General features: G+C 43.3%; 1 protein-coding gene and 1 pseudogene across 1 annotated transcript; both read right to left on the reverse strand.

Annotated features, from left to right (window-relative positions):
• Positions 1-4,844: 4,844 nt before the first annotated feature.
• LOC147434718 (uncharacterized) lies at positions 4,845-5,760 on the reverse strand (annotated as a pseudogene).
• Positions 5,761-5,777: 17 nt separating this feature from the next.
• LOC147434719 (uncharacterized) lies at positions 5,778-6,588 on the reverse strand. The gene is given in 3 exon segments (XM_086489671.1): positions 5,778-6,517; positions 6,520-6,544; positions 6,547-6,588. Coding segments are annotated over 3 exon segments (807 nt in total).
• Positions 6,589-25,493: the final 18,905 nt, after the last annotated feature.

Below are 25,493 nucleotides of genomic sequence, written 5' to 3' on the forward strand. Positions count from 1 at the left end.
ACTAGCTGGTTGTCGACAGATGTATGAGGAGTGCATACGGAATTGCAAGCAGGTGACAAAAAGCGAGGTGCAGAAGGAACTCTCGAAAACGTAATAAAAAGTTCAGAGTCGTGCAAAGAGCACCATCTACAGGGAAGCTTCGTCTAGGGAAGCAATGCAATGATCTCTCTCTCTCTCTCTCTCTCTCTCTCTCTCTCTCTCTCTCTCTTTCTCTCTCTCTCTCTAGATCTTTGAGGCCTCTAGGGATGTTTAAATTTTTGTTCCTCTTCTCTCCTTGCAGTACATCCCCAGGCAGAAGATCTCTCTCTCTCTCTCTCTCTCTGGCGGTGGCATCCATAGTGACCAAAGCAGCGATGGCAAGCTGGTCGTGTGCAAGCAGTTGTCGTGGGCAGGCGAGCGCGACGCGGGCAAGGGGGTGGTCTTGCTTGAGTTTCCCTTTTGGAAAAATTGGGACGGGGAGGGCATCTCATTAGATTCCATCTAATGAGTTTGGACCGAGTAGCAGATGAACATGGAGATGAACATTAGTAGGAGTTACTAATGTCAAGTTGTATTTTTGTAATAATTTGGTGTTGATCAACTATGTCAAGGAGTTTCAATGTAGGGTAAAACACCCAGTTTTAGGACCTTTAAGCAGATGTCGGGCGTCTTTTCACCTTGCTACAGCATTTCATTAATTACTACCCACTCTAAATTACATAGAACCCATTAATTTGTTTGTTTCGAATCTTTAAATTTGAAAGAAAAGTGACCACGCCCTCCCTCCCCCATTTTGTTCACACGGAGGGCCCCTGCCTCCGCCTTCCGCCATCGCTGTACAAGCCCATTTTGTCACCTTGCAAAGGCACGCCTCCTGTCACCACATGAAATCTATTGTGTCTCTGTCTGACTCCTACGACTTATGCTAAATCTTCACTTCACCACCAAGATCTTTGCGAATAGCTAGACCATACGTCTCTCTCCCTCTGTTTCACTTCTGGAATCCCTTTGTCTCCAAGCTCTTCGCGATGACAATGGAGGTGCAAAGCTCCTTTTCTTCTCTTGATGCAAGCTTCTTGCTCCTCGCCTACCCGGGGCCTCCCGTGCAGAGAAATGAGAGAGAGAGAGAGAGAGAGAGAGAGAGAGAGAGAGATGCAACTCGGCCACCCGACAATTTCCTTTTCCCTCTGTTTGTCCTGGCTCTTGTTTCCTTATTGCAAGCACGTCAGTCAAGACGCCTTCTTGGCCCCAGTCTGCAGCATAGATACTCTACCCTCCACCCTCCTCCCTTGCTCTACATAATGATCCACACAATCAGCGTATGGCATCCACCAGTAGCCGTGGTCCACTCTGCAGATCCCCAATATCTCCTCGCAGCCCTGCTCCTTGCGAGCTGCCTCCGCTCGTCACAAGCTGCCATTCACCGTCTGCTTCCCTGCTCGAATTTTCATCTGAGCAACTATTTTGAAAGGGAATCTGCTAGCAATTCCTAGCACCTCAAAAGAGTACGATGCAATCAAGCACCTCCCATCGAACCAGGGAAAAAAATATATCTCTCTCTCCTACGTCTTCATCGAGACACATGACATCTCTCTCTCTCTCTTTCTCTCTCTCTCTCCACATGTATCTCCTCCCTTTTTTCCCTCAAATCCATGCGAGGTATCTGCCCAGATTCCCTATAATAAAGCACCACAAAAAAGATTGGCATGGCCTACTCAAATAGGTAGTGCCAACGCTTGTATAGACGGTATCTCACAAGATACCTTGCTTTGAGAAAAGGAAAACGAAAAAGTTCCAAGCTCTTTCCACGTGCAGGCACACAATTCATCTCCTAAGCCTAGATAACCAACTCAATTTAAAGATTTAGCATCTTGTATTGTTAGGGAAAGCTGGGGCGACAAGTGTTTCTCTCCCTCTCTCTTTTTCTCAGACACACACACAGAGGTTGCTCTGACAGGTGTATGAGGCCGTCAGCAGCATTCTCTCTCTCACGCGCACGCAAAAGGCCAACACAATTATTTTCATATGCTAAACGGCAGTAAGCATCGAGCGTGCGGGAGCAAGGGTGGAGGTGTGTGGGAGAATGGTGGTTCTGACAGAACGAGCAGGCATGGAGACAAAGCAAGCCACGTGGAAGGGGGGGGGGGGGGGGGGGGGGGGGGGGGTTCTTTGCATTGTGTCTCTTCATTGTTTTCATCAAAGCAAGACGATGCACAGACACACACACACACACACACACACACACACTCACACACACAGAGCGCGAGCATCGTGACATCTATCATGAGTTGGGGCAGTGAGGGCAATCGAGGTATTGGCAAACACTGTTCAAGAGAGGAAAAGGGAAGGATGGCTGCGAGCTATGTTCGTGAAGGCAGACGCTAGCGGAGAGAGAGAGAGATCTCGTGAGCAGAAGCAAGAAGCATGGGGTTGTAGATCATGCTGCCAGAAGGAACTAGGGTGGCTCTCTCTCTCTCTCTCTCTCTCTCTCACACTCTCTCTCTCTCTCACACACACACACACACACGTTCTCTCGTTTGCTTGTCTGCATGGATCAAATCTGTCCGAGATGTGGTCTCTCTCCCTCTCTCTTTGCGTCTCTCTCTCTATCTCTCTCATTCGTTTGTCTGCAGGTCAGGTAGGAGGATCTGTTTGCGATTCGAGGGTGGTGGAAGAATGTGGTGATGAGCTATGAAGGTTAGGAGTTGAACCAAGGAATCCTGGAGAGGGCAAAGTCCTCCTGAAAAGAAACAGCTGTACCCGCACACGGGGCAGTGGCAAAAGGGGTGTGTGCGCAAGAACAAGCGTCTCAGGACAGTGCGTGGGAATGCAATGTACGAGAAAGAGTAGAGAGCGCATCTTCTAAGATTCGCCTTTATGAGTGTGGGTAGAGCTAGTACATTTCATTAATTAATTTCTCAAGGAGATTCTCCTACAGCTTAACCGTTGAACTTAGACCCTCAGTTAAACCTGATGCACACGCTCATCTAGTCTGCTTCGCAAGCGCCCCCCGCTCCCCCCCCCCCCCCCCCCCCCCCCCCCTCCTCTTCCGGGCATGGCCTCTCTTGCTCAGAGACTTCTGTGACCCCCTGTTGCGACGAGTCTTCCCTCACCACGCAGACGACCTCCCTTTCACCATTGCGAGCTGCTGCAAGAACAGCCAAGACTCCAGCATCCACCATCACTCTCATTCGTCAAGAGTACGCAGACGATTGTTCTCCATCAACGGTTCTAAAGCTCCTGAAGCAGATTCCCCCTTCTGCATAGCGTCGAACCTCAAGGATGGAGAGAGAGAGAGAGAGAGAGAGAGAGAGAGAGAGAGAGAGAGTTGTTGTCAGTGCATTTGGAGTCTCGTCTCTGAGCTGCCAAAGCTTGCCTCCGCACCATCGCCACTGCAAGAAGGCTATCCTCGCCCGCCCCTAAGTTCCTTTGCCTCCGCGCTCGACCCTCCATAATAACGTCTGTCATCAAAAACGCCGCCTCTGTCTCCACGTGCCAACCCACCCACCACCCACCCAAAATATATTTTTAATGCCCAAAATACCCCTCAAATTTCAAAAATTTGAAGATCCTGTGTTGAACCTACAAATTTTTTATATTTCGAGAAATTTTATCTCGTAGAGGTATTTTCAGAACTTTTGAAAATTTGACGGGCATTTTGGGAATTTCCACAAATTACCAAGGGTATTTGAGTGATTTTCCCAAAAAAAATAAGAGCACACTTCAAGTTTTGTCGGTCTTAAGGTGAACTTACGAAGATTTTGCCGACAATCACACTAAAATTTTTGGAAATATTCCGGCTTTCTTCAAGGCAAGCTCAAAACCTAATCGACATATCAGGATTTCATCCAACTAAAATACACTAGAGCTAGTTTTTTTCTAACACTACCTTTGTCCTCGGGCAAAAAAAACTTGCTCCAGCATATGCATCACGACCCTCTCCCTGTCTTCTCCACGTGCCATGTTCAATGCACATACGACCCACCCCCTTCCCCCACCCCCTTTTCCACTCAGTCTAGCTTTCATCCTAATTTTCACAAAAGCATCTCCCAAGATTTCTATAAAAAGAAATGAAAAGAACGTTTTGGCCACCTACTTTACTTTGATACTGGCTCTATTCCATTTGATTGGATGGAATCTCCCGAGATCCCACTATTTCGGGGCACCCCCCCCCCCCCCCCCCCCCCTCCCTCTGTGTGTGTGTGCGCGCGCGTGCGCATCGTCTTGCTTTGATGAAAACAATGAAGAGACACAATGCGAAGACCCCCCCCCCCCCCGATGGCTTGCTCTGTCTCCATGCCTGCTCGTCCTGTCGGAACCACCATTCTCCCACACACCTCCACCCTTGCTCCCGCACGCTCGATGCTTACTGCCGTTTAGCATATGAAAATAATCGTGTTGGCCTTTTGCGTGTGCGTGAGAGAGAGAATGCTGCTGACCGCCTCATACAGCTGTCAAAGCAACCTCCGTGTGTGTGTCTGAGAAAAAGAAAGAGGGAGAGAAACACTTGTCGCCCCCAGCTTTCCCTATCAAGACAAGATGCTAAATCTTTAAATTGAGTTGCTTATCTAGGCTGAGGAGATGAATTGTGTTAGGCTTAGGAGATGAATTGTGTGCCTGCACGTGGAAAGAGCTTAGAACTTTTTCGTTTTCCTTTTCCCAAAGCAAGGTATCTTGTGAGATACCGTCTAATACAAGCGTTGGCTCTATGTTAATGTTACTTTAATTAATTAGCAAGATTGCTTGACCTTGTTCACACGAAAGCTATATCTCGACATCACGAAACACATAAGCATAACGCTTTGCCACATTCAGGTCAATTTCAAACATAATCATCAGATTGCATTAAGACTATGGAATTGATTCTCAAGATCACTGTGAAAATTCAGTTATGAGATCCATAGTTACATAAGATCAGCAATACATGCTGGCAGTAAATAACCAAAATGGCAGTACATGTTGGCAGTAAATAACGAAAATCCACAACAGCAAAAGAACCCAGCAGGTGTCGAGACTGTGCTCGCAAATCGCCAGCACATGCTGAGAGTCTACTCAACAAGATGTCTGTTTAGCAAGTTGGCAAGCCTACATAAGAGTGCGTTCAGCTTGCTAAGCTGTGTTTCAACTTTGATACCTCACCATGCAGCACCAAGATTTGCTCCTCTAGCTTAGAAACCTGGATATCAGCGACATTTGTCTCGCGTTCATCGATTGCGTCCTTTAATCTATCTATTGCATCCAGGACATCAGATCGAAGAGCTCGATAACCCTCCGCTCGATTCCTAGAGACCTCGTGCAAAATTTCTGACACCATCTTCTCGATCTTGTCCAATCGTGGATCCTGAATTTCATCCAGTGACTCGTCTACTTGCGTCTCTGTCATCGTGTACACCAAGTTCATCTGGTCCATTTTACCCTGCATTCACAGAATAGAAACTTTTAGCCTCATCACATGCAACAAATAGAAGCAATTACAACGAATTAGAAATACATCGTATCATGCAATTGTTGTGATGCCAACACTATGGACCAAGGGGATATAGTCATCACCTATTTGTGGGCTCCCTCCGTCGCTATCGTCATCCCCGTCATAGCGGTTTTGTTCACTATAGTTATCTTCACGATTAGTTGGCACGCTCGCTGGACTGTTGAGAAGATGCTTGATAGATAGCAAAATGAAAAATCAAAATCATTCCTATGCATATTCATGAACATACCTCTCAATTCCTTGCCACTGAGAGTGGAACCAGTCGGCACGTGGGTGAGTTGTACTACATTCATCATTGTTGATAAAGATGCTAGCGACATCTTGGTATGTTGTGGTCGATGGATAAACCATGCATCTCCAAAGAGCTTTTGTCTTGCCTAATTGCATCCCCCGGATAGGGTGTGACCCACGCCGATGACGGATAATATTTCCCAATTTTTAGCATCTTGTGCACAGTCGATAAGAAATCATTTCCCAATGGATGTCCCAACCTAAACTTCCAGAACATATATGTCCTATCAAATATAGTTGCGGGCGTCAAACAGACTTTTTTCTTCAAGTTGTCGCCGCCATACAAGCTATACAACTCTATTCCCTTGTTAATCTCATCTGCATGAATATTGTGCATCACGACTCGAAAATACGGCTTGTCTTGGTTCTTCAAGCAGTAGCCAAGCATACCCTCGAAGGTATGCGTATTACGATGTTTCAAAGCACGGCAAAGCACCATCCCACCAGCAGGCACAACCTTGTCCCAGCCCAAGTACTGCTTCACTTTCCTATTTGCTGCGACCAAGGAGCTAGTCCAAAGCCGCATTACCATCTGGAAGTGCAAGTGAAAAAGAGTGCCGCCTCTTTCAACAGCACAAAGACCAGCATCTGTCTCCCTTTCGAGGAATGCATGCATGGAAGCTAACAAACCTACATCAATATCACAACCTCCTACAGACACCGTGACACTAACCTCCATGAGCCTAGAGCTTTTCGGCTTCTCAGACCTGCCACTACGAGCTGGCAATGACTCAACCCCATCCCTTTTTTGTTTTTTGATACATTGCCCTCATTTTCATTCTGTCTGTAGAGCGGGCCTCTGCTTTGAGGCGAACCATAGGCCTTCGCATCAAACAAAAATATGCAGCACAATACAGACAGAATAGTACGCACTCAGGCTGTTGACTTGAATTCAGCAGACAATCCAGTCCATAAACAAAAAAGCACAGTAGAGCTTACCTCGTTCTGGTTAGATTCACCAGCCACTTGCATGCTCAAACAAAACCAACTGAACCAGCTCGCGAGCACTCACTAAAAGTATCCGCCGTCCTATAAAATCACCAGAACACGCGTTTGTGCCCATTGATAACGAGCGCCAGCTGTCCTGACACATGCAAGATTGCCTGCCTTGCCTTCGTTTTGCTTCCTGGACTTTCCTTGGGATCTACACTGATTCGCGTTAATTCGACCAGGAAAAAGCCGTTTTCGGGACCTACTGCGTAGTGCAATAGATAGGTTGTGCAAAGGTCATGCTGCAATAACAAATTGGGCCGCTAGGATGGCACCTCTGGTAGCGTGTGAGACAACAGCAAAACTTTTTGTGTGTACAAAAAGGTGGATCTACTAACAAGACCAACATAAGCTAATTCACATAAGACAGAGTCAAGTCAACTCAAAAGCGCACCCAAAAAATGGGTTTCCCACAATGCTCTCGTAAACCATCCCAGCAATGGCGTTCGCTGTTCCAAAATTGACGACGTTATGTTTTTCAATTTGGGCCTTGTTCTTCTTTTTAGAGGGGGTCGTCCCATGATTGGCCCCCATACCCTAATGAATGAGACTTGACAAAAGATCATAGAATCATTTTTCTTTTCATATATATTTTCTGAAAATTTAATCAAGGATTTATGCAAGGAAATATCTGTAAGCAGGGCACCCACATGTAGGGTGTGGATTTTTTAATGAGATACAAATGGCGATTTCGTCCATCTTTCAATTGAAAATTGAAAAAGGAGGTTATTTTATATTTCTACTAAAATAGAAGCTGTTTATTTGATGTAGCTTCCATTCTAGAGCTCGCGAAAGGAGAGGCAAGGCAGTCCCCCCCTTGTCGCCCCTCAATTGTGCTAGCAACCACTGTGTTGCGCAAGGTGCCACAAGTCTGTGTGTGTGTGTGTGTGTGCGCGCGCGCGCGGCGCTTGAGGGAAACCAACCCATTGTCTCTCTCATGTTGACACGCGTATGTGCACAGGCTCTCTCACCTCAGCTTTGCAACTTTCATGTTGCTTAGCCATTATTGTCGCGCCCTCTTATGGAGCAGCAACTTGAGCCTGGTGGGTTTCGTTGTCTGTAGGAAAGGAGGCTTAAAAAAATTGCCACGTTAGTGGTATTTTTTTAATTTATTAAACTAACCTCACTACATGTAGCTAATAAATAAATTGTCATCGCCATTAGACAATACACACGATGAGGTTAGTAATAAATAGTTGGATCTATGCAAGCTCTAGTGATGCTTTTTGAAGGACACACCCCACAGGACTAAAGAACACGAGGTCTTCATTAGACCTCGTCATGGGATCGACTGCAAAGGTGACACGCGTGCATCTCGAAGGCGATCGACGACGAACAAAAATGTGGGATCAACACCCGACCGGCAACTCGAACCCAAGCGTCTTTTCACTCTGTATCATGACCATATCTAGTGAATAAGTTTGCCAAAGTGTCTCATTAAGGGGAATCTACAGAGATCCTTTGGCCTTAGCATAAAAGGGCACACTTTGCATTTTTAACATTTAATCTTTCGAGAGTAAACAAGTTTTTAATCAGTTGAGATGTTTACGCTGGTGTTTTGGGATTTTTGGAAAATTTGAAGGGCATTTTGGGAATTTTTTACAAAATATGAGAGATATTTTGGGAATTTTTGAAATGTGAGGGTATTTTGGGAATTTCCAATCTTTATTCCTTTTTTGACAATTGAGATCCGTTTTTGCATGCTTAGCATGTAATTTGTTGCAAATTAGATCCGTTTTTGCGCGCTTAGCATGTAATTTGTTGCAAATTACCTCGCAAAAAAGGCTAAGCCTAGATTTAGCATCTTGTATTGATAGACAATCAGTCTTCTTACGAAAAGCTATTTTTTTGTGGAGAAATTTAATCTCATAACAAAGGGTATTTTGGGAATTTTGGAAAATTTGTGTCTGAAATCTGAGCATGGGAAGGGAGAGAGATATTTTGTAGAGGGGGCACCTGGAGGAGACAGACAGAGAGAGAGAAGGGAGAGAGAGAGAGAGATGCCGGATGTATTAGTGAAGGCACTGAAAGTAGATGCGGAGAGAGAGAGAGAGAGAGAGAGAGAGAGAGAGAGAGAGAGAGCAAGCATCGTGACATCTATCATGAGTTGGGTCAGTGAGGGCGATCGAGGTATTGGCAAACATTGTTCAAGAGAGGAAAAGGGAAGGATGGCTGCCAGCTATGTTTGTGAAGGCAGACGCTAGCAGAGAGAGAGAGAGATCTCGTGAGCAGAAGCAAGAAGAATGGGGTTTTAGATCATGCTGCCAGAAGGAACTAGGGTGGCTCTCTCTCTCTCTCTATCTCTCACTCTCTCTCTCTCTCTCTCTCTCTCTCTCTCTCTCTCTCACACACACACACACACACACACACACACACACACACACACACACACGTTCTCTCGTTTGCTTGTCTGCATGGATCAAATCCGTCCGAGATGTGGTCTCTCTCCCTCTCTCTTTGCGTCTCTCTCTCTCTATCTCTCATTCGTTTGTCTGCAGGTTAGGTAGGAGGATCTGTTTGAGATTTGAGGGTGGTGGAAGAATGTGGCGATGAGCTATGAAGGTTAGGAGTTGAACCAAGGAAGCCTGGAGAGGGCAAAGTCCTCCTGAAAAGAAACAGTTGTACCCGCACACTGGGCAGTGGCAAAAGGGGTGTGTGCGCAAGAACAAGCGTCTCAGGAGAGTGCGTGGGAATGCAATGTACGAGAAAGAGTAGAGAGCGCATCTTCTAAGATTCGCCTTTATAAGTGTGGGTAGAGCCAATAGGTCATTGATAATTTTGCATATTATCACTTATTATTTACTGTCCTAAATGTTCACAAATGCTATTTAGCACCCATATTAATTAATTAATTAACGGTAAAGATTCCCTCCCTCCTCCCAAAGTCAAATGGAAAGTGCCCCATCACCGTTGTTCCCACCTAAGGCCTTCCCCCCTTTTCGCCCTGCATCCGCCCACCACCATCCCCTCGCAGCACCTAGTCGACCACACCTCCGCCCTTTCCCCCTTTTCCCCCTGCCTGCGATCCACCAAATTGAAACAGCCCTCAGCTCTGAGATGCGCTCTACCTCCCACCACCATCCCCTCGCAGCACCCAGTCGACCACCCCTCCGCCCTTTCCCCCTTTTCCCCCTGCCTGCGATCCACAAAATTGAAACGGTCCGGCTCTTTCCTGCATGGCCCAACTCTCGGCTCTCTGCACTCCTTCAAACTCGCTCCTGCACATCCGCGGTTGCGAATTGACTGAGAGAGAGAGAGAGAGAGAGAGAGAGAGAGAGAGAGAGAGAGAGAGAGAGAGAGAGAGAGAGAGAGAGACACTGCCCCGTCAATGTCCCACGCACCATCCCCTGGCCTCTTGCCTTCATAAAATTATATCTCTCTCTCTCTCTCTCTCTCTCTCTCTCTCTCTCCTTCTCTCTGACACGTACCATGTCAATCCCTTTTGCCCTCAAAAGATTCAGAGCACCTTCCAAGATACGCCAAAATTTGACCTGCTTCGAGGATCGTAGCAACATGCTGTCTACATATACTGCTAGTTAAAAGCCATAATCTTCTAGAGCAGTATTTTCCTTGTAAGGTATATTGTGCTCAATTGTATCTATTATTTCAATTGAACATGGTAAAGAATATGAAACTAACCACCACTTTTTTTCCCTAATTACAACTAGAGGACCTATAACAATAGACTCCAAGCATGAACAAATCACAAAAAACATATAAAGATCTTTAAAAGTAAGCTTAATTGAAAATAAAGCTCTTTACATTAAAGAATGGAAGCCAAAGCATTAAATGCTAGCTCAAAATTTTGATTTATGTTAAAAAATTCTATTCATTTAGAACTCAACTACGTTTTCTTTTTTTTTCTTTGCTTTCAAATGTGATCTATAGCTTGAATACAATGTGTTATACAATTTTCACCACGTGTAGCCAGGAGTAGTTAATTTTTTATTCATGGCCAAGAGTGGCCTTGAGTCTCTCAACCATAAATTACAAGCAAATTTGTAGCTCCAAAAGTCAAAATGTGCATCAAAAGACCTTAAAATTCAAAATTTTAAAAAAACTTTTGAAACATCATTTTTTACTCTTCAAGGTGCCCCCAAAACTATTTCATATCTAAAAAGTGATTTTCTCTTTCTAGGACCCTTTTTTCAAGCCCTCCTTGATTGCAACCATCACAATCACCCTCTACTCCAACATTATTTCTCTACTACCATCTCCATTGTAACATGAAGGAATCTCCTCTCTCCGTCCCTCCCGCCTCCCATTGTCAAGGGTCATCCACCTTCTCCTACCTCCATTGCAGCATCAACCAGACTCCTTCCCGTCCCTACCACTACTATACTACCTCCCATTGGCACACCAAGCAAACTCATTCCCTTCCTCCCACATGCATTGTAGCAACAAGCAAGGTCCTCCTCCTCCTCCTGATTTCCTTTATTCACCCATGGCAAGATCTACTCCGCAAAGGCAGCGAAAGGATGAGGTCATAGAAATTCCATGTTGCAACACAAGAGGTATAGATGGTGAGTGGGTACTAGAAGAGTTCACCAAAGGTGCTTGGGTATACATGCAACCATCTGTCATTGGCCCTCACCGTGTTTGAAACTGTGGATTATCATTGGAAATGAAAGCTCCTTGGATTCAAGAATTGCAAGGACAAGGGGACCGTACCCATTGTGCAACATGTTTTCTCAATGTCAAGCATGAAGTTGCAACAACCAACTCAATTGCCAACACATTGTAAGTACATTTGTTGAGAATACGAGGCTAGGTGTGAAGTCTCAATGGAATGTTTTTATGGCTTCATAATTATGATTTGGCTTGATTTTTGTTGAGGGCATACACCCTCAACAGGGAAAAACACAGAGAACGACTCTCAAAACTGCATGCGTAAAGATTGAGTGAGAGCAAGAAGAGAGAGAGAGAGAGAGAGAGAGAGAGAGAGAGAGAGGACTCGTGAAACTGATTGTGTATAGAGGTGTTCATAAAACTGCTCAACACCATTACAATTTGTAGCTTTAACCTACGGCCTAACAAAATCTAACTAAGCAAGATCTGATTGACCAACATCTGGCTAACCAATATCTGACTCGGCAAAAATCTGGCTCAACAGAAATCCGACTCAGTAAAAATCCGACTCAGTAACATCCGACTCAACATAATTCTGACTAAGCAACATCTAACTGAGCACAAATCTGATCAGTACAACTATGTGACTAAGCATTATTTTGACTATAGATTTAGCACATATCTGACTCAGCAGTATATCCAGTCAACACATGGCACGTCTCGGTGGTGGATTTTGTAAAACTCCGACACGGATTCACATATCCCTTGATCAAAGTCAAATGCCTTATCACATGGCATATGATTACAAAGATTTGAAAATGAAACATGTTGGAAAAAACAAATGATTTCATGTGGCATTGGCTCACCAAAAGAGTATTCATTAGATTGTCCAAGTTTGTGCTTCTTGTAGGCTCCGTGTCTCTAGGTAGTACATCCGATCTTCTCTTTGCCGGTATGCCCCCTTTGGATCACTTTGTCCTTGCCAAGAGTCATCATCTTGAAACCGCTTCAAAAATACACTATCTAATGTCCATGCTTTTTGTCTACATGTTGATGTAATTTTCCTTCTTGATGTCAACTGTAGTGTGCTTGAAATACCAATTTAAATTTCAATTTTCCCAGCAAATGAGATCAGAGATTGCATCAAGGTTGATGTTGTTCGCTTGCACCATGTCTTCCAAATTATTTTCCTTCATGAAAATCTGCAGGTACAAAGTTGGGCTTCTTGGCTGAAAGCTTGTTCTTCAGATTAGGCTAATTGATGTAGAGAAAACTATGGAGAACGAGATCAGAGATAGCACTACACTAATGGAAATTAGAGAACAGAAATGGAAATCAGAAATCAAAAATCAAAAATTGGGAATCTGCAAGAGAGAATGAAGAAAAATTTGCTTGCGAGATGATTGCTGTAAAGAACATGCGTAGGAAGAATCAAATGATGCAGGTGCAATTGATTTATCAAAATACCACCAAAGATTTTTGTTTGTTTGTGTGTGTGTGTGCGCGCGCGCCACTAAACCACATCTCAACAGTATAGGAAATGGTGAGTCTTCATCACTAAAACACCGTGATTGCCAAAGTGTTGAGGGCATACACCCTCAACAAGGAAAAACACAGAGAACGACTCTCAAAATTGCATGCATAAAGATTGAGTGAGAGCAAGGGGAGAGAGAGAGAGAGAGAGAGAGAGAGAGAGAGAGAGAGAGAGAGAGAGAGAGAGAGAGAGAACTCGTAAAACTGATTTGTGTATAGAGTCGTTCATAAAACTTCTCAACAACATTACAATTTATAGCTTTAACCTACGGCCTAACAAAATATGACTAAGCAAGATCTAATTGACCAACATCCGACTAACCAACATCCAACCTAGCAGAAATCCGACTCGGCAAAAATCTGGCTCAACAAAAATCCGACTCAACAGAAATCCAACTCAGTAACATCCGACTTAACATAATTCTTACTAAGCAACATCTGACTGAGCACAAATCTGATCAGTGCAACTATCTAACTAAGCATAATTTTGACTATAGGTTTAACACATATCTACTCAGCAGTATATCCAGTCAACAATTTTGCAGTCATATTTCCTTCTATGTTGGTGGAGGAGCAGCCACTTCATAGCCTCTCTCGCAAGTTCAATGCTATACATGCGGATATTGGAGTAACAATTTTTGCACACCAATTTGGCCATCCAAATTGGTTCAAATAAGAATTTTCTTCTATTATCACTCCTATATTGTATCGACTTCACACAATGTTATGGGAAGCTTGAACACATCAAATTATCATCCTTATTAAGTATGGAGTGGCCATAGCCAGATTTAGATCGGTAGAATCTTTCAAGCAAAAGACAGTGACCTCAAGCACCTTAGTCAGAAAGCATGACAAGCACCTTAGTCAACAAGCACGACAAGCACCTCAAGCTTGGGCCCGGTTCCCACCTCAAGCACAACCCTAACTTGCCTAAGGTCAAAGGACTTTTAGCACTAACCTTTGGAGGTATTTAATTAAGCTAACCCTAAGGTCTGTAAGCTCCATTAACTAGCCTTGCTCTTTGACATACCATGTTTCATTTGGACCCCTTGACCATTGGCCCCGTGTTGAGATAGATTTGTAAGCACATGTCTATATTCTAACACTTGTTCCCATTTATTCTCCCACGTTAAATGATCAGTTTAATATGAGAAAATCATTTGATTTGGTTAGATATTAGATTTTACGACACCCCCACATGTAGGGATCTGGGTGCCGTGCAATCTTCTCCACTATATCCACAAACGAGATTTCCCATTCTCTAAAAAGTTGAGACGATTCCAAGAAATTGGCATCGATGTAGGCCATTTCTTGGACGAGCAGGCCCCAAGGGTGCTAGCACTAAAGAAACGCAAATTGGGGGTGGAATACCTATCTCACTTGGTGACTTTCATCTTCCTTGTCAGCGAGAAACCCGATTTGGAGGAGGTGTAACTGCCACAGTTCCTTCAGGTTGGCTCCTTTGTCAAAGATTCCAAGGAGCAGTAGGGTGTCCCCATGAACCCTTTGGCCGAAGGCCAGGTAATTCAGCTTGAGTAGCCTAGGGGGCTTGAGGAAGTGGTTGAAAAGCCCATCATTGTGGCTATCACTAGTGTCACTCTAGGGGATGCTCCATCAACAAAGGAGGCAATCCAAGAAGTAGAGATCAACCGCTTATCATTGGTGATGGATGGGGAGAAGGGATTTCATTAATGTGATCACAAATATGTGAACACGTTAATAACGTTGAGTGATCACATTTCAAAATATGTGATCATGTTAAATATTCAGGTGACTGCCCCTTAACGTATAAAAATCGTCCAATTTGGTAAGCTTGCTTGGAGTTTTTCATTTCTTGGTAGGCCCAGTTTAGGGTTCACATAGTTCCCCAGTAAGCCCGTCAAGGAAAACACATACCCTGGCGAGGTTTTGGTGGATTTCCAAGTCGACACTTATTCACTTTTTTGTATCATGTTAATTGTGATTATGTTAATGTGACAATAAACATTGTGATCACAAGAAATTTCACGTGATCACGTGAATATTAAATCCCGGACGTGGAGTTCCTTTTTTTGAATGACTTGGAGAAAGAATTCGGCCTACGCATGGACGACTTCCTGAGTGTGCTATGCACCAGTGCTCAGTTCCCCCTAGACTCCATGCTAGATGCCCTTGAAAGAAAACTACTACCACTTGGTGACTCTGCCACTGACACTATCATACTTGTGTGTGCGGAGGTTCTGACAACAGAGTAGTTGGATGTGGCAGAGGAATATTTCCTTGCCATGGAAGCCAAGGTTGTTGCTACAAGGATGCATATTCCAGTGCAAAATCCCTCCTCTGATGAGCCAAAGTAAGTGGATGCGGCTAAGTCGTGCATTGACTTGGATGCCAAGGGCAATAGAGAGAACGAGGACAAGGAGCAAGAGCAAAATTCTATCTTACTTTCAAAGTTGTTTATTCTCACCTTAATTTTCTTTTTCTGACTCTTGATTGGTTTATGGCAGGATGTCTTGCAGTTTGATGAGTTTGCAGCACGGACATGCAGCAGACGGATGGCCTTCGGACCACAGTCCTCCCTTGCTTATTACATAGGAAAACTTTCCCCTGGTGATGTTTCCATTGTACACAACAAGTACACTCCCCAATGGCATTTCATGACGTGGTCTTTGAAAGCCTTGAACAAAGTGTTGTGCTTGAGCACCATTGCCTAAATTGCTCATCTTCTCTTCCTAGTGCAAAGATCCCTAGCATGCAATGCATTTTGCTTTGGCTTTCGTGTGGCAATGTGTTTGCCCAGATTGGGATACAAGCCTCTATTGGCTCAACTGACCCTGAGGCAATAGCACGTTCCCTAGGCGATGCCAAGAAATAGCCAAGAAAATTATAGGCTAAAAGAATTTATGTAACATCCTTCTTTCAAAGTTATAATGAAACATATGCTGCTGTCTCTCTAAAGTTACAACATTCTTTTCATTTACGTTTCAAAGTTTTTTTTAAAATCCGAACTTGTGTTGTCAATTGGTAATGGATGTCTTTTTTCCCTGTGTTGCACTCAAGGGAGAGGGGGTGAATGGATGCATGGACACCTAAATTTCACCTGGAAGAGCTAGATTTTTAGTGTCCACTAGACTATGCTTGGAGGCACTTGTTTTACATGGATTCCTCCTATAGACTAGAATCTTAACTCAAACTTTCCCCTTGGTTTTCATCTTAGCTTGTTCATCATAGTAGTACACATAATGCATATAGCTTATGGTAGCTTTTGCTTTGCTGACTTAGTCTCTATGTCTTAGGAGGATTACTTAGAATCACATGCCTACAATAAGTGTTTACAACAACCCCTTGATAAGGCTTTCTCACCATTGAAGTCATTCTTTCTAGTAGTATGAATCTACATTGACCATCCTAGTATTATGTAATATCTATACTTTTCCACCTTCATGACATTCATGAAGTCTTATTCTATCTTAATCACTATTCAAAAATTAAGGTTTCATAACTAATTATTGATGAATAATTATGAGGATTATAGGAGAGTAACATTTTAATAATTTGATCCGACAATATAATTTTTGTAACATTTAATGGCCTAGTAACTTGTGTGTAGTGGAAAATAGCATAAGCATAGTGAGCATTTCATTGGAATAGATTCCTAATGAACATATCAAGAGTGTCTGGATGGAGAGAGAGAAACAAAAAAACATAACACCTAGTTAGATAGGCATGAAAAATACTTCAAAAGAGAGAGAAATTAAGCTATTGTCAACAGTTGAGGACCGGATTTTCATGGAGCCGGTCCCCCCCCAAAAGGCTTTGTATTATAGGTTTCCCCCATCAAGGGAGACATATTACAATACAATACTTTGTGTTCCTTCAATTAGTTGTTGGTGCAATGAAGATGGAAGCTTTAAACACCATGCCGCACACTTATCAACACAACATCAATTCCCTCACAGTCTTAGACCGAAGAGCTCACACAACTTCGAAGATGGTGAGAGCTAGCGGGGTATGAGAGTAGATTGAGACGAAGAAGAAATATTCTTACAAGAAAGAAGTATATATCCTCACATAATCACTCATAAATGCTTAGAATAGCTTAGTAATTAGCATGGGAGAGGAAACGAGCATGCATTGGAGCTTGGCTTTTGGTTGGGTTTGCATCACAAAGTCAAGAGTTGTTAGTGTAGGTCTCCCTTCTCACAAGATTGGAGTAGATGATGAGCCTTCCATTAAAGCTTGAGAAGGAGAGAGAGTCTTCTTCGTTTCACACATGAGATTGTTGTTGAGATGTCGAGCTCTACATCTTGAGCTGGCATCCACTACGGGTCTTGGCCGCTTATGACATTTACTCACTGGCGCATTAGGTGACCGACACGGAGGATCTCTGCCAGTGATTCTACAGTTGGACTACACTTATAGTGCCAGCCTAGTACGCTTCTAGCGAGTTCACACTTAGTGACCGCATGTACATATGTGCTACTTTTCAGTTTTAGCACTTAGTCATTTTGTACTCTCTTTTCCGTGAGTAGAAGAAGAAGCTTTCCATCTCTGTGTGCTTTGTGCTTGTCTTGTGTAGCTCTCTTGCATCCTCTTTCTTTACATGGTATCAGAGCCTGGTGCAGGCAAGAGAGGCTAAGAGAGCAAGAGCATCACAATCCCTTCATTCGTTCGTACAAGTTTCTGAACAGGTCTCCAAAGTGCAGTACACAGAGATTTACTGTACAAGTACAGTGGTTGTATGTACGCTTGATTGTGGACACTCGTTGAGTGTAGAAAGCGTTATAGGTACCACGATAGCAGGTTCAGCAGATTTGTAGGTTTTTGCAGATTGCAACTATTTTGTCTTAGTGCTTCAAGATGTCTGACGGTTTCAGTCAGATTGTTACGAGAAGCTTGAGAAAAATAACTACCTTGCATGGAAGTTCAGAATAAAAAATTTCCTAAAAGGAAAAGGTTATTGGGACTATGTAGAAGGAGACAATGAAAAGGAACCAAAGATTCCCGAGGCAAATGCTACAACAGAACAAAGGAAATCTTTGAGGGACTAGCAACAAGGCCAGAGCAAAGTGATGTATTGGCTTTCTATGAACATCACAGATGGCATGATGGGCTATCTACAGGATGCTGAAACCCCCGCCATTGCATGGAAAAACTTAGGCAGAGTGTTCGAGGTGAACACCAAGGCCAGGAAGCTTCAACTAAAGTCGGAGCTAAATCAGGTTAAGTGGAACAACCTCTCCATCAATGATTATGCTTTAAAGATCAAGAGTATCATTGAGGCTCTTGGATCTATTAAAGTCTCAGTGGAAGACGATGACATTGTCTGTGCATGCTTGGATGTTCTAGGAGATGAGTATGTACGTTTCAGGTCTTCCATGAATACAAGAGACGACATCCCCGTGTTCCAAGATTTGATTTCTATGCTTATTCTTGAGGAGAAGAACCTTGGTCTTGACACATCTACTTCTCGTGGCAGAAATAGGTCTGAGCAGGCCTTCTATTCTAACTCCAACAGAGGTAGAGGTAGAGGCAGTGGTCGAGGCCCAAGTGGTTGCAGGGGCCAATTTCAAGAAGGTCAATCAAATCAAAACAATATAGGTGGCATGGGAAACCAGTCTCGAGGTAGGGGGAGTCAAAGAGGTCGTGGTGCAGGATCAAGTAGGCAGCAACATACTGCAGATAGCAGAGAATGTTGGACTTGTGGTGAAAGAGGTCACATGTCACGTGACTGTCCAAAGGGAAAAGCAAGTGGAAAGAGAGAACATGGCAACTATGCATCTACTAGCAGAGATGCAGATGACAGCAAAACCGAGCGCATGTTTGTTATGCAGCATGTAGTGAATACAGTGACTGCAGAGAATTCCACCCAAGATGATGTTTGGTATGTGGATTCAGGTGCCTCTAATCACATGACGTCTCGTGGAGAGTGGTTTAGAGATATGTGCAAACCAGATGTGTCAGGCTATGTGCAGACAGGAGATGACACAGCTCACCCCATTGCTCATGTAGGGGACATACCTCTAAATACGAAGAGTGGGAAATCAAAGTACTTAGCAGATGTACTTCATGTCCCAAACATTACAAAGAATCTTGTTTCTATTGGACAAATGGTTGAGCAGGGTTTACAGTTTCGCTTCAATCCAAATGGCTGTTATGCCTCTTCATGCAAACCTTTTAGAATGGCTGGAATTTCCTCGATAGTTGGTACTCTTCTGCACACTTGATCCTTCCCTTTTTGATAGAGGGAGCATTCTAGGAAGAGATAGAAACTTGCCTTCTTCATGAGTCTCCTCTTCTGAGCCTTCGTGAAGTCTTGTGGAAACTCACCCTCCAAAATGTAGCCAATAATGGAAGCTAATGACTCCAATCCCTGGTATCTCGGTTGCTTGACAGCTGCTGCCACCATGATGACCTGCACTTCTCTCTCAACACATGTAAGTGCTTGTTGTGCAAGTAAATCAGCATCTTCATTTTGTTTCCTCGGAATATGATATAGTTGCATTTCTTCAAACTGATTAAACATCCTACGAATGGCATGAACTTTTGTCCTTAAGCTTTCATTCTTGCATGCCCAAATGCCTAAAATCTGTTTAACAATGAGAAGTGCATCTCCCTTTACCATGAGACGTTTTATCCCTTGGCCAATGCACATCTTCAAACCATGAAGTAGTGTGTCGTATTCTGCTTCATTGTTGCTAGTTGAACCTAGTAGATTGACCTTCTCTTTCATGACCACCTCTCCACTTGGGTTGAGCAACACTAGCCCTCCCCCTGCTTTCCCTGTGGCTCTTTGAAAAGCTCCATCAAAGAACAAGGTAAAAGCATTGGGAATACTTTTTGGTGGTGGCAATGGTAGGGTCTTTACTTGAGGCACCTTAATTTCCTTCTCATGTACCCTATAAGTGAGAATCCCTGCCAATTGTGCACGCACACTATCTTCTACCTTGAAAGAGTATTGGAACTCTTGCAACTCCATAATCCACTTTGAGATCCTAGTACTAAGATTCATTTGAGATGACACCCAAGGGAACAAATTTTCTGCAGTGAGAATTACAAAAGGTTTTGGTAGCAAGTAGGATCTAAACTTTCTCACCGCAAACATGAGAGAAAGCATCATGAGTTCTGCTTCTGTGTAGTCTCTCTCCAAAGCATTCATGACCCTACTAGCAAAGTAGATGGGTCGCATCCTTGTACTGTGGGGATCTTGTTGTAGCAACACAGCACCAATTGTTTCCCTTCCAACACTAGAGCTAACAAAGAATGTGTACTCCCAACAAGGAGGCATGAGTGTTGGTAACTCTGACAAAATGACTTTAATGTTACAAAAATACTCTTCAAGCTCATCAGACCATGCAAATTCTACTTGTTGTGTCAACTTTTGCAAAGGATGAAGCAACTCCAAGGCTAAGTGAATGAAGCGTGACATATACTTCACCTTCTGAATGAAAGAGATGACCTCCTTAAGACTCTTCGGTGATGGGAGCTCAATAAGAGCCTTTGCCTTTGAAGGATCCACCTCAATGCCTTTATAGGAAACCTTGTGACCGAGCAAGATCACTTCATCCTCACCTATGTGGCACTTGTCGGGGTTGAGTTGACCTCCCATGTCGTAGAGCTTCTTTAAACCTTCTTCTACCCTTTGTAGATGCAATGATTTTGAGCTATAAATGCAGAAATCATCAATGAACACCCTAATTGACTTTCCAAAGAATGCTTGAAACACCATGTTCATGAAACGTTGGAATGTTGCAGGAGCATTTGTCAGACCAAATGGCATGACTCTAAAAGCATAACAACCCCAAGGAGTGATAGAGGTTGTTTTCAATTGATCTTCCAATGTGATACCTATTTGAAAGTAGCCTGAGTAGCCATCACACACAATTTACTTCTCATGACCAGCTACCTCATTTAGTATCTCATCCTGAAATGGGAGGGGAAAGTGATCTCTTTTTGTTGCCTCATTGAGTGGACGGTAATCCACACACACCCTCCACTTTCCGTTTTTCTTAGGAGTGACAACAACGGGGGAGACCCACTCTGAATTCTCCACTGGATAAATGAAACCTGCTGCTAGAAGCTTTCTTACCTCCTTGAGTAAAGCCTGCTCCTTGATGACTCCTAGCCTTCGTAGCTTCTGAGCCTTAGGTGTGGCCTCTGGCTTCAACTCAATTTTGTGTTGAACAGCATCTACTCCACGCACATCGGTGTAGTCTTTAGCAAAAAGCCTAGGAAATTTCCTTAGCACACATTTGAACTCCTCTCTTTCATCCTTTGTAAGTGTTGTAGATAGCATACATTCTAGCATTCTTTCATCTTCCACTTTTTGGTTCTCTTGGGAACCTACCTCCTCCAAACCTTGACAAGAGGTCTCTTGGTTGGTTGGCTTAAACCTTACCCCCATGACTTCGATGGAAGACTCCTCTTCAGTAATGATGCCGCTACTTTCTTCTTCTGAAGTGTTATCGGTCCAACTTTCTTCCGTCTCACTTTGAGATGATTCTTCATGGAGCTCCTCTTGGCGTTGCTCCTTCATGTCAAAGACAACCTTCTTATGATTGTCGTTCCTGCAAATTAGCTTTCCACTCTCCCAATCCTGCAAAGCTCGCATTTTCATTAGCCATGGTCTCCCTAGGATAAATGGGTAACCATTTCCTTTGGTAGACATGACGTAGAAATCCACTGCCTTCTTAATGCCAAAGGCCTCCAAAAAAACATGTTTACAAATGCCTACGCACCTAGCCTTGCTATTGTTTGCCATCTTGACCTTAATTTCAGGTGTCTCATGGATGTGCATGCCTAGTTTTTGCATGAGTCCCTCTGTCATGATGCAAATTTGTGCACCCCCATCCACTAGACCTTTCCTAACCAATCTCCCTTTTATGTAACAATCTATCACAGGTGTAATGTCCTCATTCATTTCAGCTTGTGCAACAGGCACACTCTCTTTTACCTTTCTCCTAGTGCTAACTGCCCTTGTTAAATCCCTCCTAACTTGTGGACATAATGCAAGAAATTGAGGCCATGAGATATCAGGACCCTTACGTCTCATGTCTTCCAACAGGTTGTATGGAGCCATTCCATGTCCAAGAGGAAAGTCTTGGAGGTTGATACGACGTCGAGTCCTCTTAGCTTCCTTGGTCTCCTTTGCCTTCTTTTCTCGTCCATGGTCACTTTGTGATGTAACTCCTTCTTTCTCCTTACCTTTCCCTCGGCCACGCTTAATGCCATTTGCTTCCATGTCAACCTCTCTTGAATTTGTCACCTCTACCACATGCACGTTTGGGTCTGGCAAAGGTGGAACTCCTTCCACTCCTTGTGGAGGTGGTCTTGCTCCATTTGGCCTTTGTATAAGCCGTGGTTGCTGACTAGTTCCTTCACCTGCATTCATCACTGGGTAATTCAAGTTAGGTCTCCCTGGCTCCCCACGGGGCCAAGGACAATTATACATCCCATGTCTAGACTCACCGCAATTCCAACATTGCAAGACTCTCCTAGGTCGTGGGTCTCGCTCTTCAGACTTCTTTGCTTGTCCCTTTGGACCTACAACTTGTGCAAGGTGAATTGACAAGCTGCTTAAAGATTCATTTAACTTCTCAATCACTTCCGCCGTTACCTCAGGAAGCTCCTTACATGTTGATGCTTGTGACTTACCTTTGGGTCTAAGACCTTCTATTGGAACCTCCCCCCTTAAGCACTTGAGTTTCCTATATTTCTTAGTAGCCCTAGTTTCAGCTGCATCAAAGGTAGCAGGTGTACCCGCCTCAACTTTTACCTTAAGGTCAGGAAAGAGTCCGGCTATGAACCTCTCCTTCTTTAGAAATTCTGCACCGTCACCAGGGTTAACAACATTTTGTATCCATAGAGCCCAAAGACATAGGAACTCTTGCTTGTACAAGTAGTAGTCATCTAAGTCTTTTTGCTTATGAGAAACAATGTCTTGCCATAATTTCTGAGTGTTTTGGGGATCAAAGAAGTATTTCTTGAAACGATTCAAAACTTCCGTGTAATTCCCTTTAACTTCCTCAGGCAAAGAGTCAAACCAAGTGCTAGCATCTTTCCTAAGGACCACCTCAAACATTTCTACACGTTCTTGATCAGTTACTATCCTCTTGATACGGCAAGACATCTTGAAATTTGCTAGAAATAATTCTGCATCCTCTCCAGGTTCTCCAAAGAAAAGAGGATATCCAGACATTTGGCGTTGGCTCTCCATTGAATTGATTTCAAAGTGACGCGTTTTTGTTTTTTCTTTCTTTAAAAGATTTACGCAATAATATTTTCTAAATTGCAATCTATTCTACAACAAAATAAAAATATTCACATCAAATGACCTATGATAATCAATAAGAGGTAGAATGACAGGGTTTGGTGACGCGAGAATTTCTCCTACTCTTTGGGCACCAAACATGAATACCATACGTTGTTGAAAATGGAATTTTCTACTAATTGCAATGTTTACTCTAATGTGTGGAGTGAAATGAAAGGGAAAAACCTGTATTCCTGGGCCATTATCCATGGTCTATGCATGACCTAATTCTTAAAACAAAACAAAAATATAGACGTCCAAACTAAGGTCGTACCTAATGAGAGGCAAAATAAAAGGATTTACTGATGCGTTTATCTCTACCAACCTAAGAGGACCTAAAATTCTACGAATTACTCGCTGAAATTGCAACTTAGTACTAACAATTATGTGTACCTTTTGCCTTGCAATGGGAATGAAGGGATCATACAAATTCTTGTGATTCATGCAAGCTACTTGATTATGCTAAAGGTTGAGCATTCACAAAACATACACAAGCCTGTTCCTCCGTGGGGACACCAAAATTGAGGCGGTCCGGGGTGGGCAACAAGAAGAGCAACCTCTAGACACCCTTCAAGGCTCCCGTGCTGCTCAATGGGGCTGGGGCAAAACACAACACAAACCAAAACAACAAACCCACAACTAAGTCCCAACTACACAAGGGGCACCACCTAGTTTAAGAGCAAACTAGGACGCAAAAGAGGAGAATCGTTAGAGCAACCCACAAACAAGCAAGGAATTTACACTAACCCTAACACCAATGGAACACTCTCACACACTAAAACACGAGAGAGAGAGAGAGAGAGAGAGAGAGAGAGAGAGAGAGAGAGAGAGAGAGAGAGAGAGAGAGAGAGATGGTGTATAACTTAGCTTCAACTTTATATTTTGCACAAAAAGAAACTTAGAGCTTGCGGAATCAAGTGACAAGATTTGGTTATAGCATCACTAGCACATTGTCTTAGGGTTATGGGAGACCTCTCACCATCCACCCTCTTACAATGGTAGCCAAACAATAGCCAATGAATCACAAGCAACAAAACAACAACCTTCAATGAAACAAGTCACCTTATGAAGCTGAATGAGTTTGCCAAGCCAAATTGGAGGAGAAGCATGAGCCTTTGGACATGAATTGCACGCAAAACTACCAATTCATTGATGTTGGGGTAGATACAACAATGGTAGGAAGAATATCTTCTACTCGCACTCACTCAAACTAGCTCAAGCTTTTCTATGCACCAAAGTGAAGGTGTATAGAAAGCTTACTCTCTCTTTACAACCAAGATAGAACTGGCGTGTGCTACGCTCAATCTAGTGAGAAATGGTATAGTGATGTCTTTTACAAGGAGGAATGGGTTCTATTTATAGGTTTTAGAAGCCTTGATTAGGATTAAGCCTAATCAATTTTATTAGGAAAGATCAAGGATTATGAATTTTTATGAATTTCAAATGAGAATGGGGTCTCTCTTTTCTCTTGAGTCACATGGATGTGGGCTCAAGTAAGAGAATTATTGATGTGGTGAAAGGAGAGAAACTTCATGGGAGTGAGTGAATTTGTTTTACTTGTGCGGTTGCCTACTCCATATGTTGATAGTGTGGGTGCATTTTTACAAGAGAAGTTAGTTGTTAGTGGTAATAATCACTAGAATTGTTAGTGATACATTTACAATGGGTAGGATGAGTTGATTTGATGAAGGAAGAGGGGTGAATTAACACAGAATCATTGAGATGGTGAAGCTTTGAAGAAGCTTGAACTCACCCTTGTGTAGATTGTGGAAAAAATGACCGCTGGTCTTCTTCTTCTTCTTCGCTTCTTTACGCCGCCGCCACGGTTGACCACCACGATGAAAAGAGGATTTGTTGATGAAAAATTCTCAATTTGCAGAAGTTATCATGGTTAAGATGCTGAATTTTAGATATTTTTAGGAGAGGTAAATGAAATTGCAACATAGAAGCAATAGAGAGAGACATAGAGAGGGTGTATGTATGTAGAGGTTCATAAAAGAACTATAGGGATGAGAGAGAAGGGTAATGGTGAAGAGGGTGGGAGAAGCCATGGAAATTGCAGGTTTGAGTGAGGGAAGGAGAGGGAGGGATGTGTAAGAGTGAGTAGGTGTGTGGAAGGGTGAGAGAAGACTAAGGGCTACTTGTGGGAAAAGTGGGCAGACTGGGGTCCACTCAAAAAATCATATCTCACCGATGGTAGCTCCAAAAATCATGAAAAAATTTGAGGTGATTATTCAGAGCGTGGGCTACATTTTCTCTTATGACCACCGCTCCAATTGTTGAATTTGTACAATGCATCCAAGAGTGAGCCCCTCCTTTGTCATATTATAATACAAAGCATCCAAGTTGCCCTTG

This window comes from Adiantum capillus-veneris, chromosome 19 (assembly GCF_014529385.1).
Source record: "Adiantum capillus-veneris isolate H3 chromosome 19, ASM1452938v2, whole genome shotgun sequence".
Lineage (NCBI taxonomy): Eukaryota > Viridiplantae > Streptophyta > Polypodiopsida > Polypodiales > Pteridaceae > Adiantum > Adiantum capillus-veneris.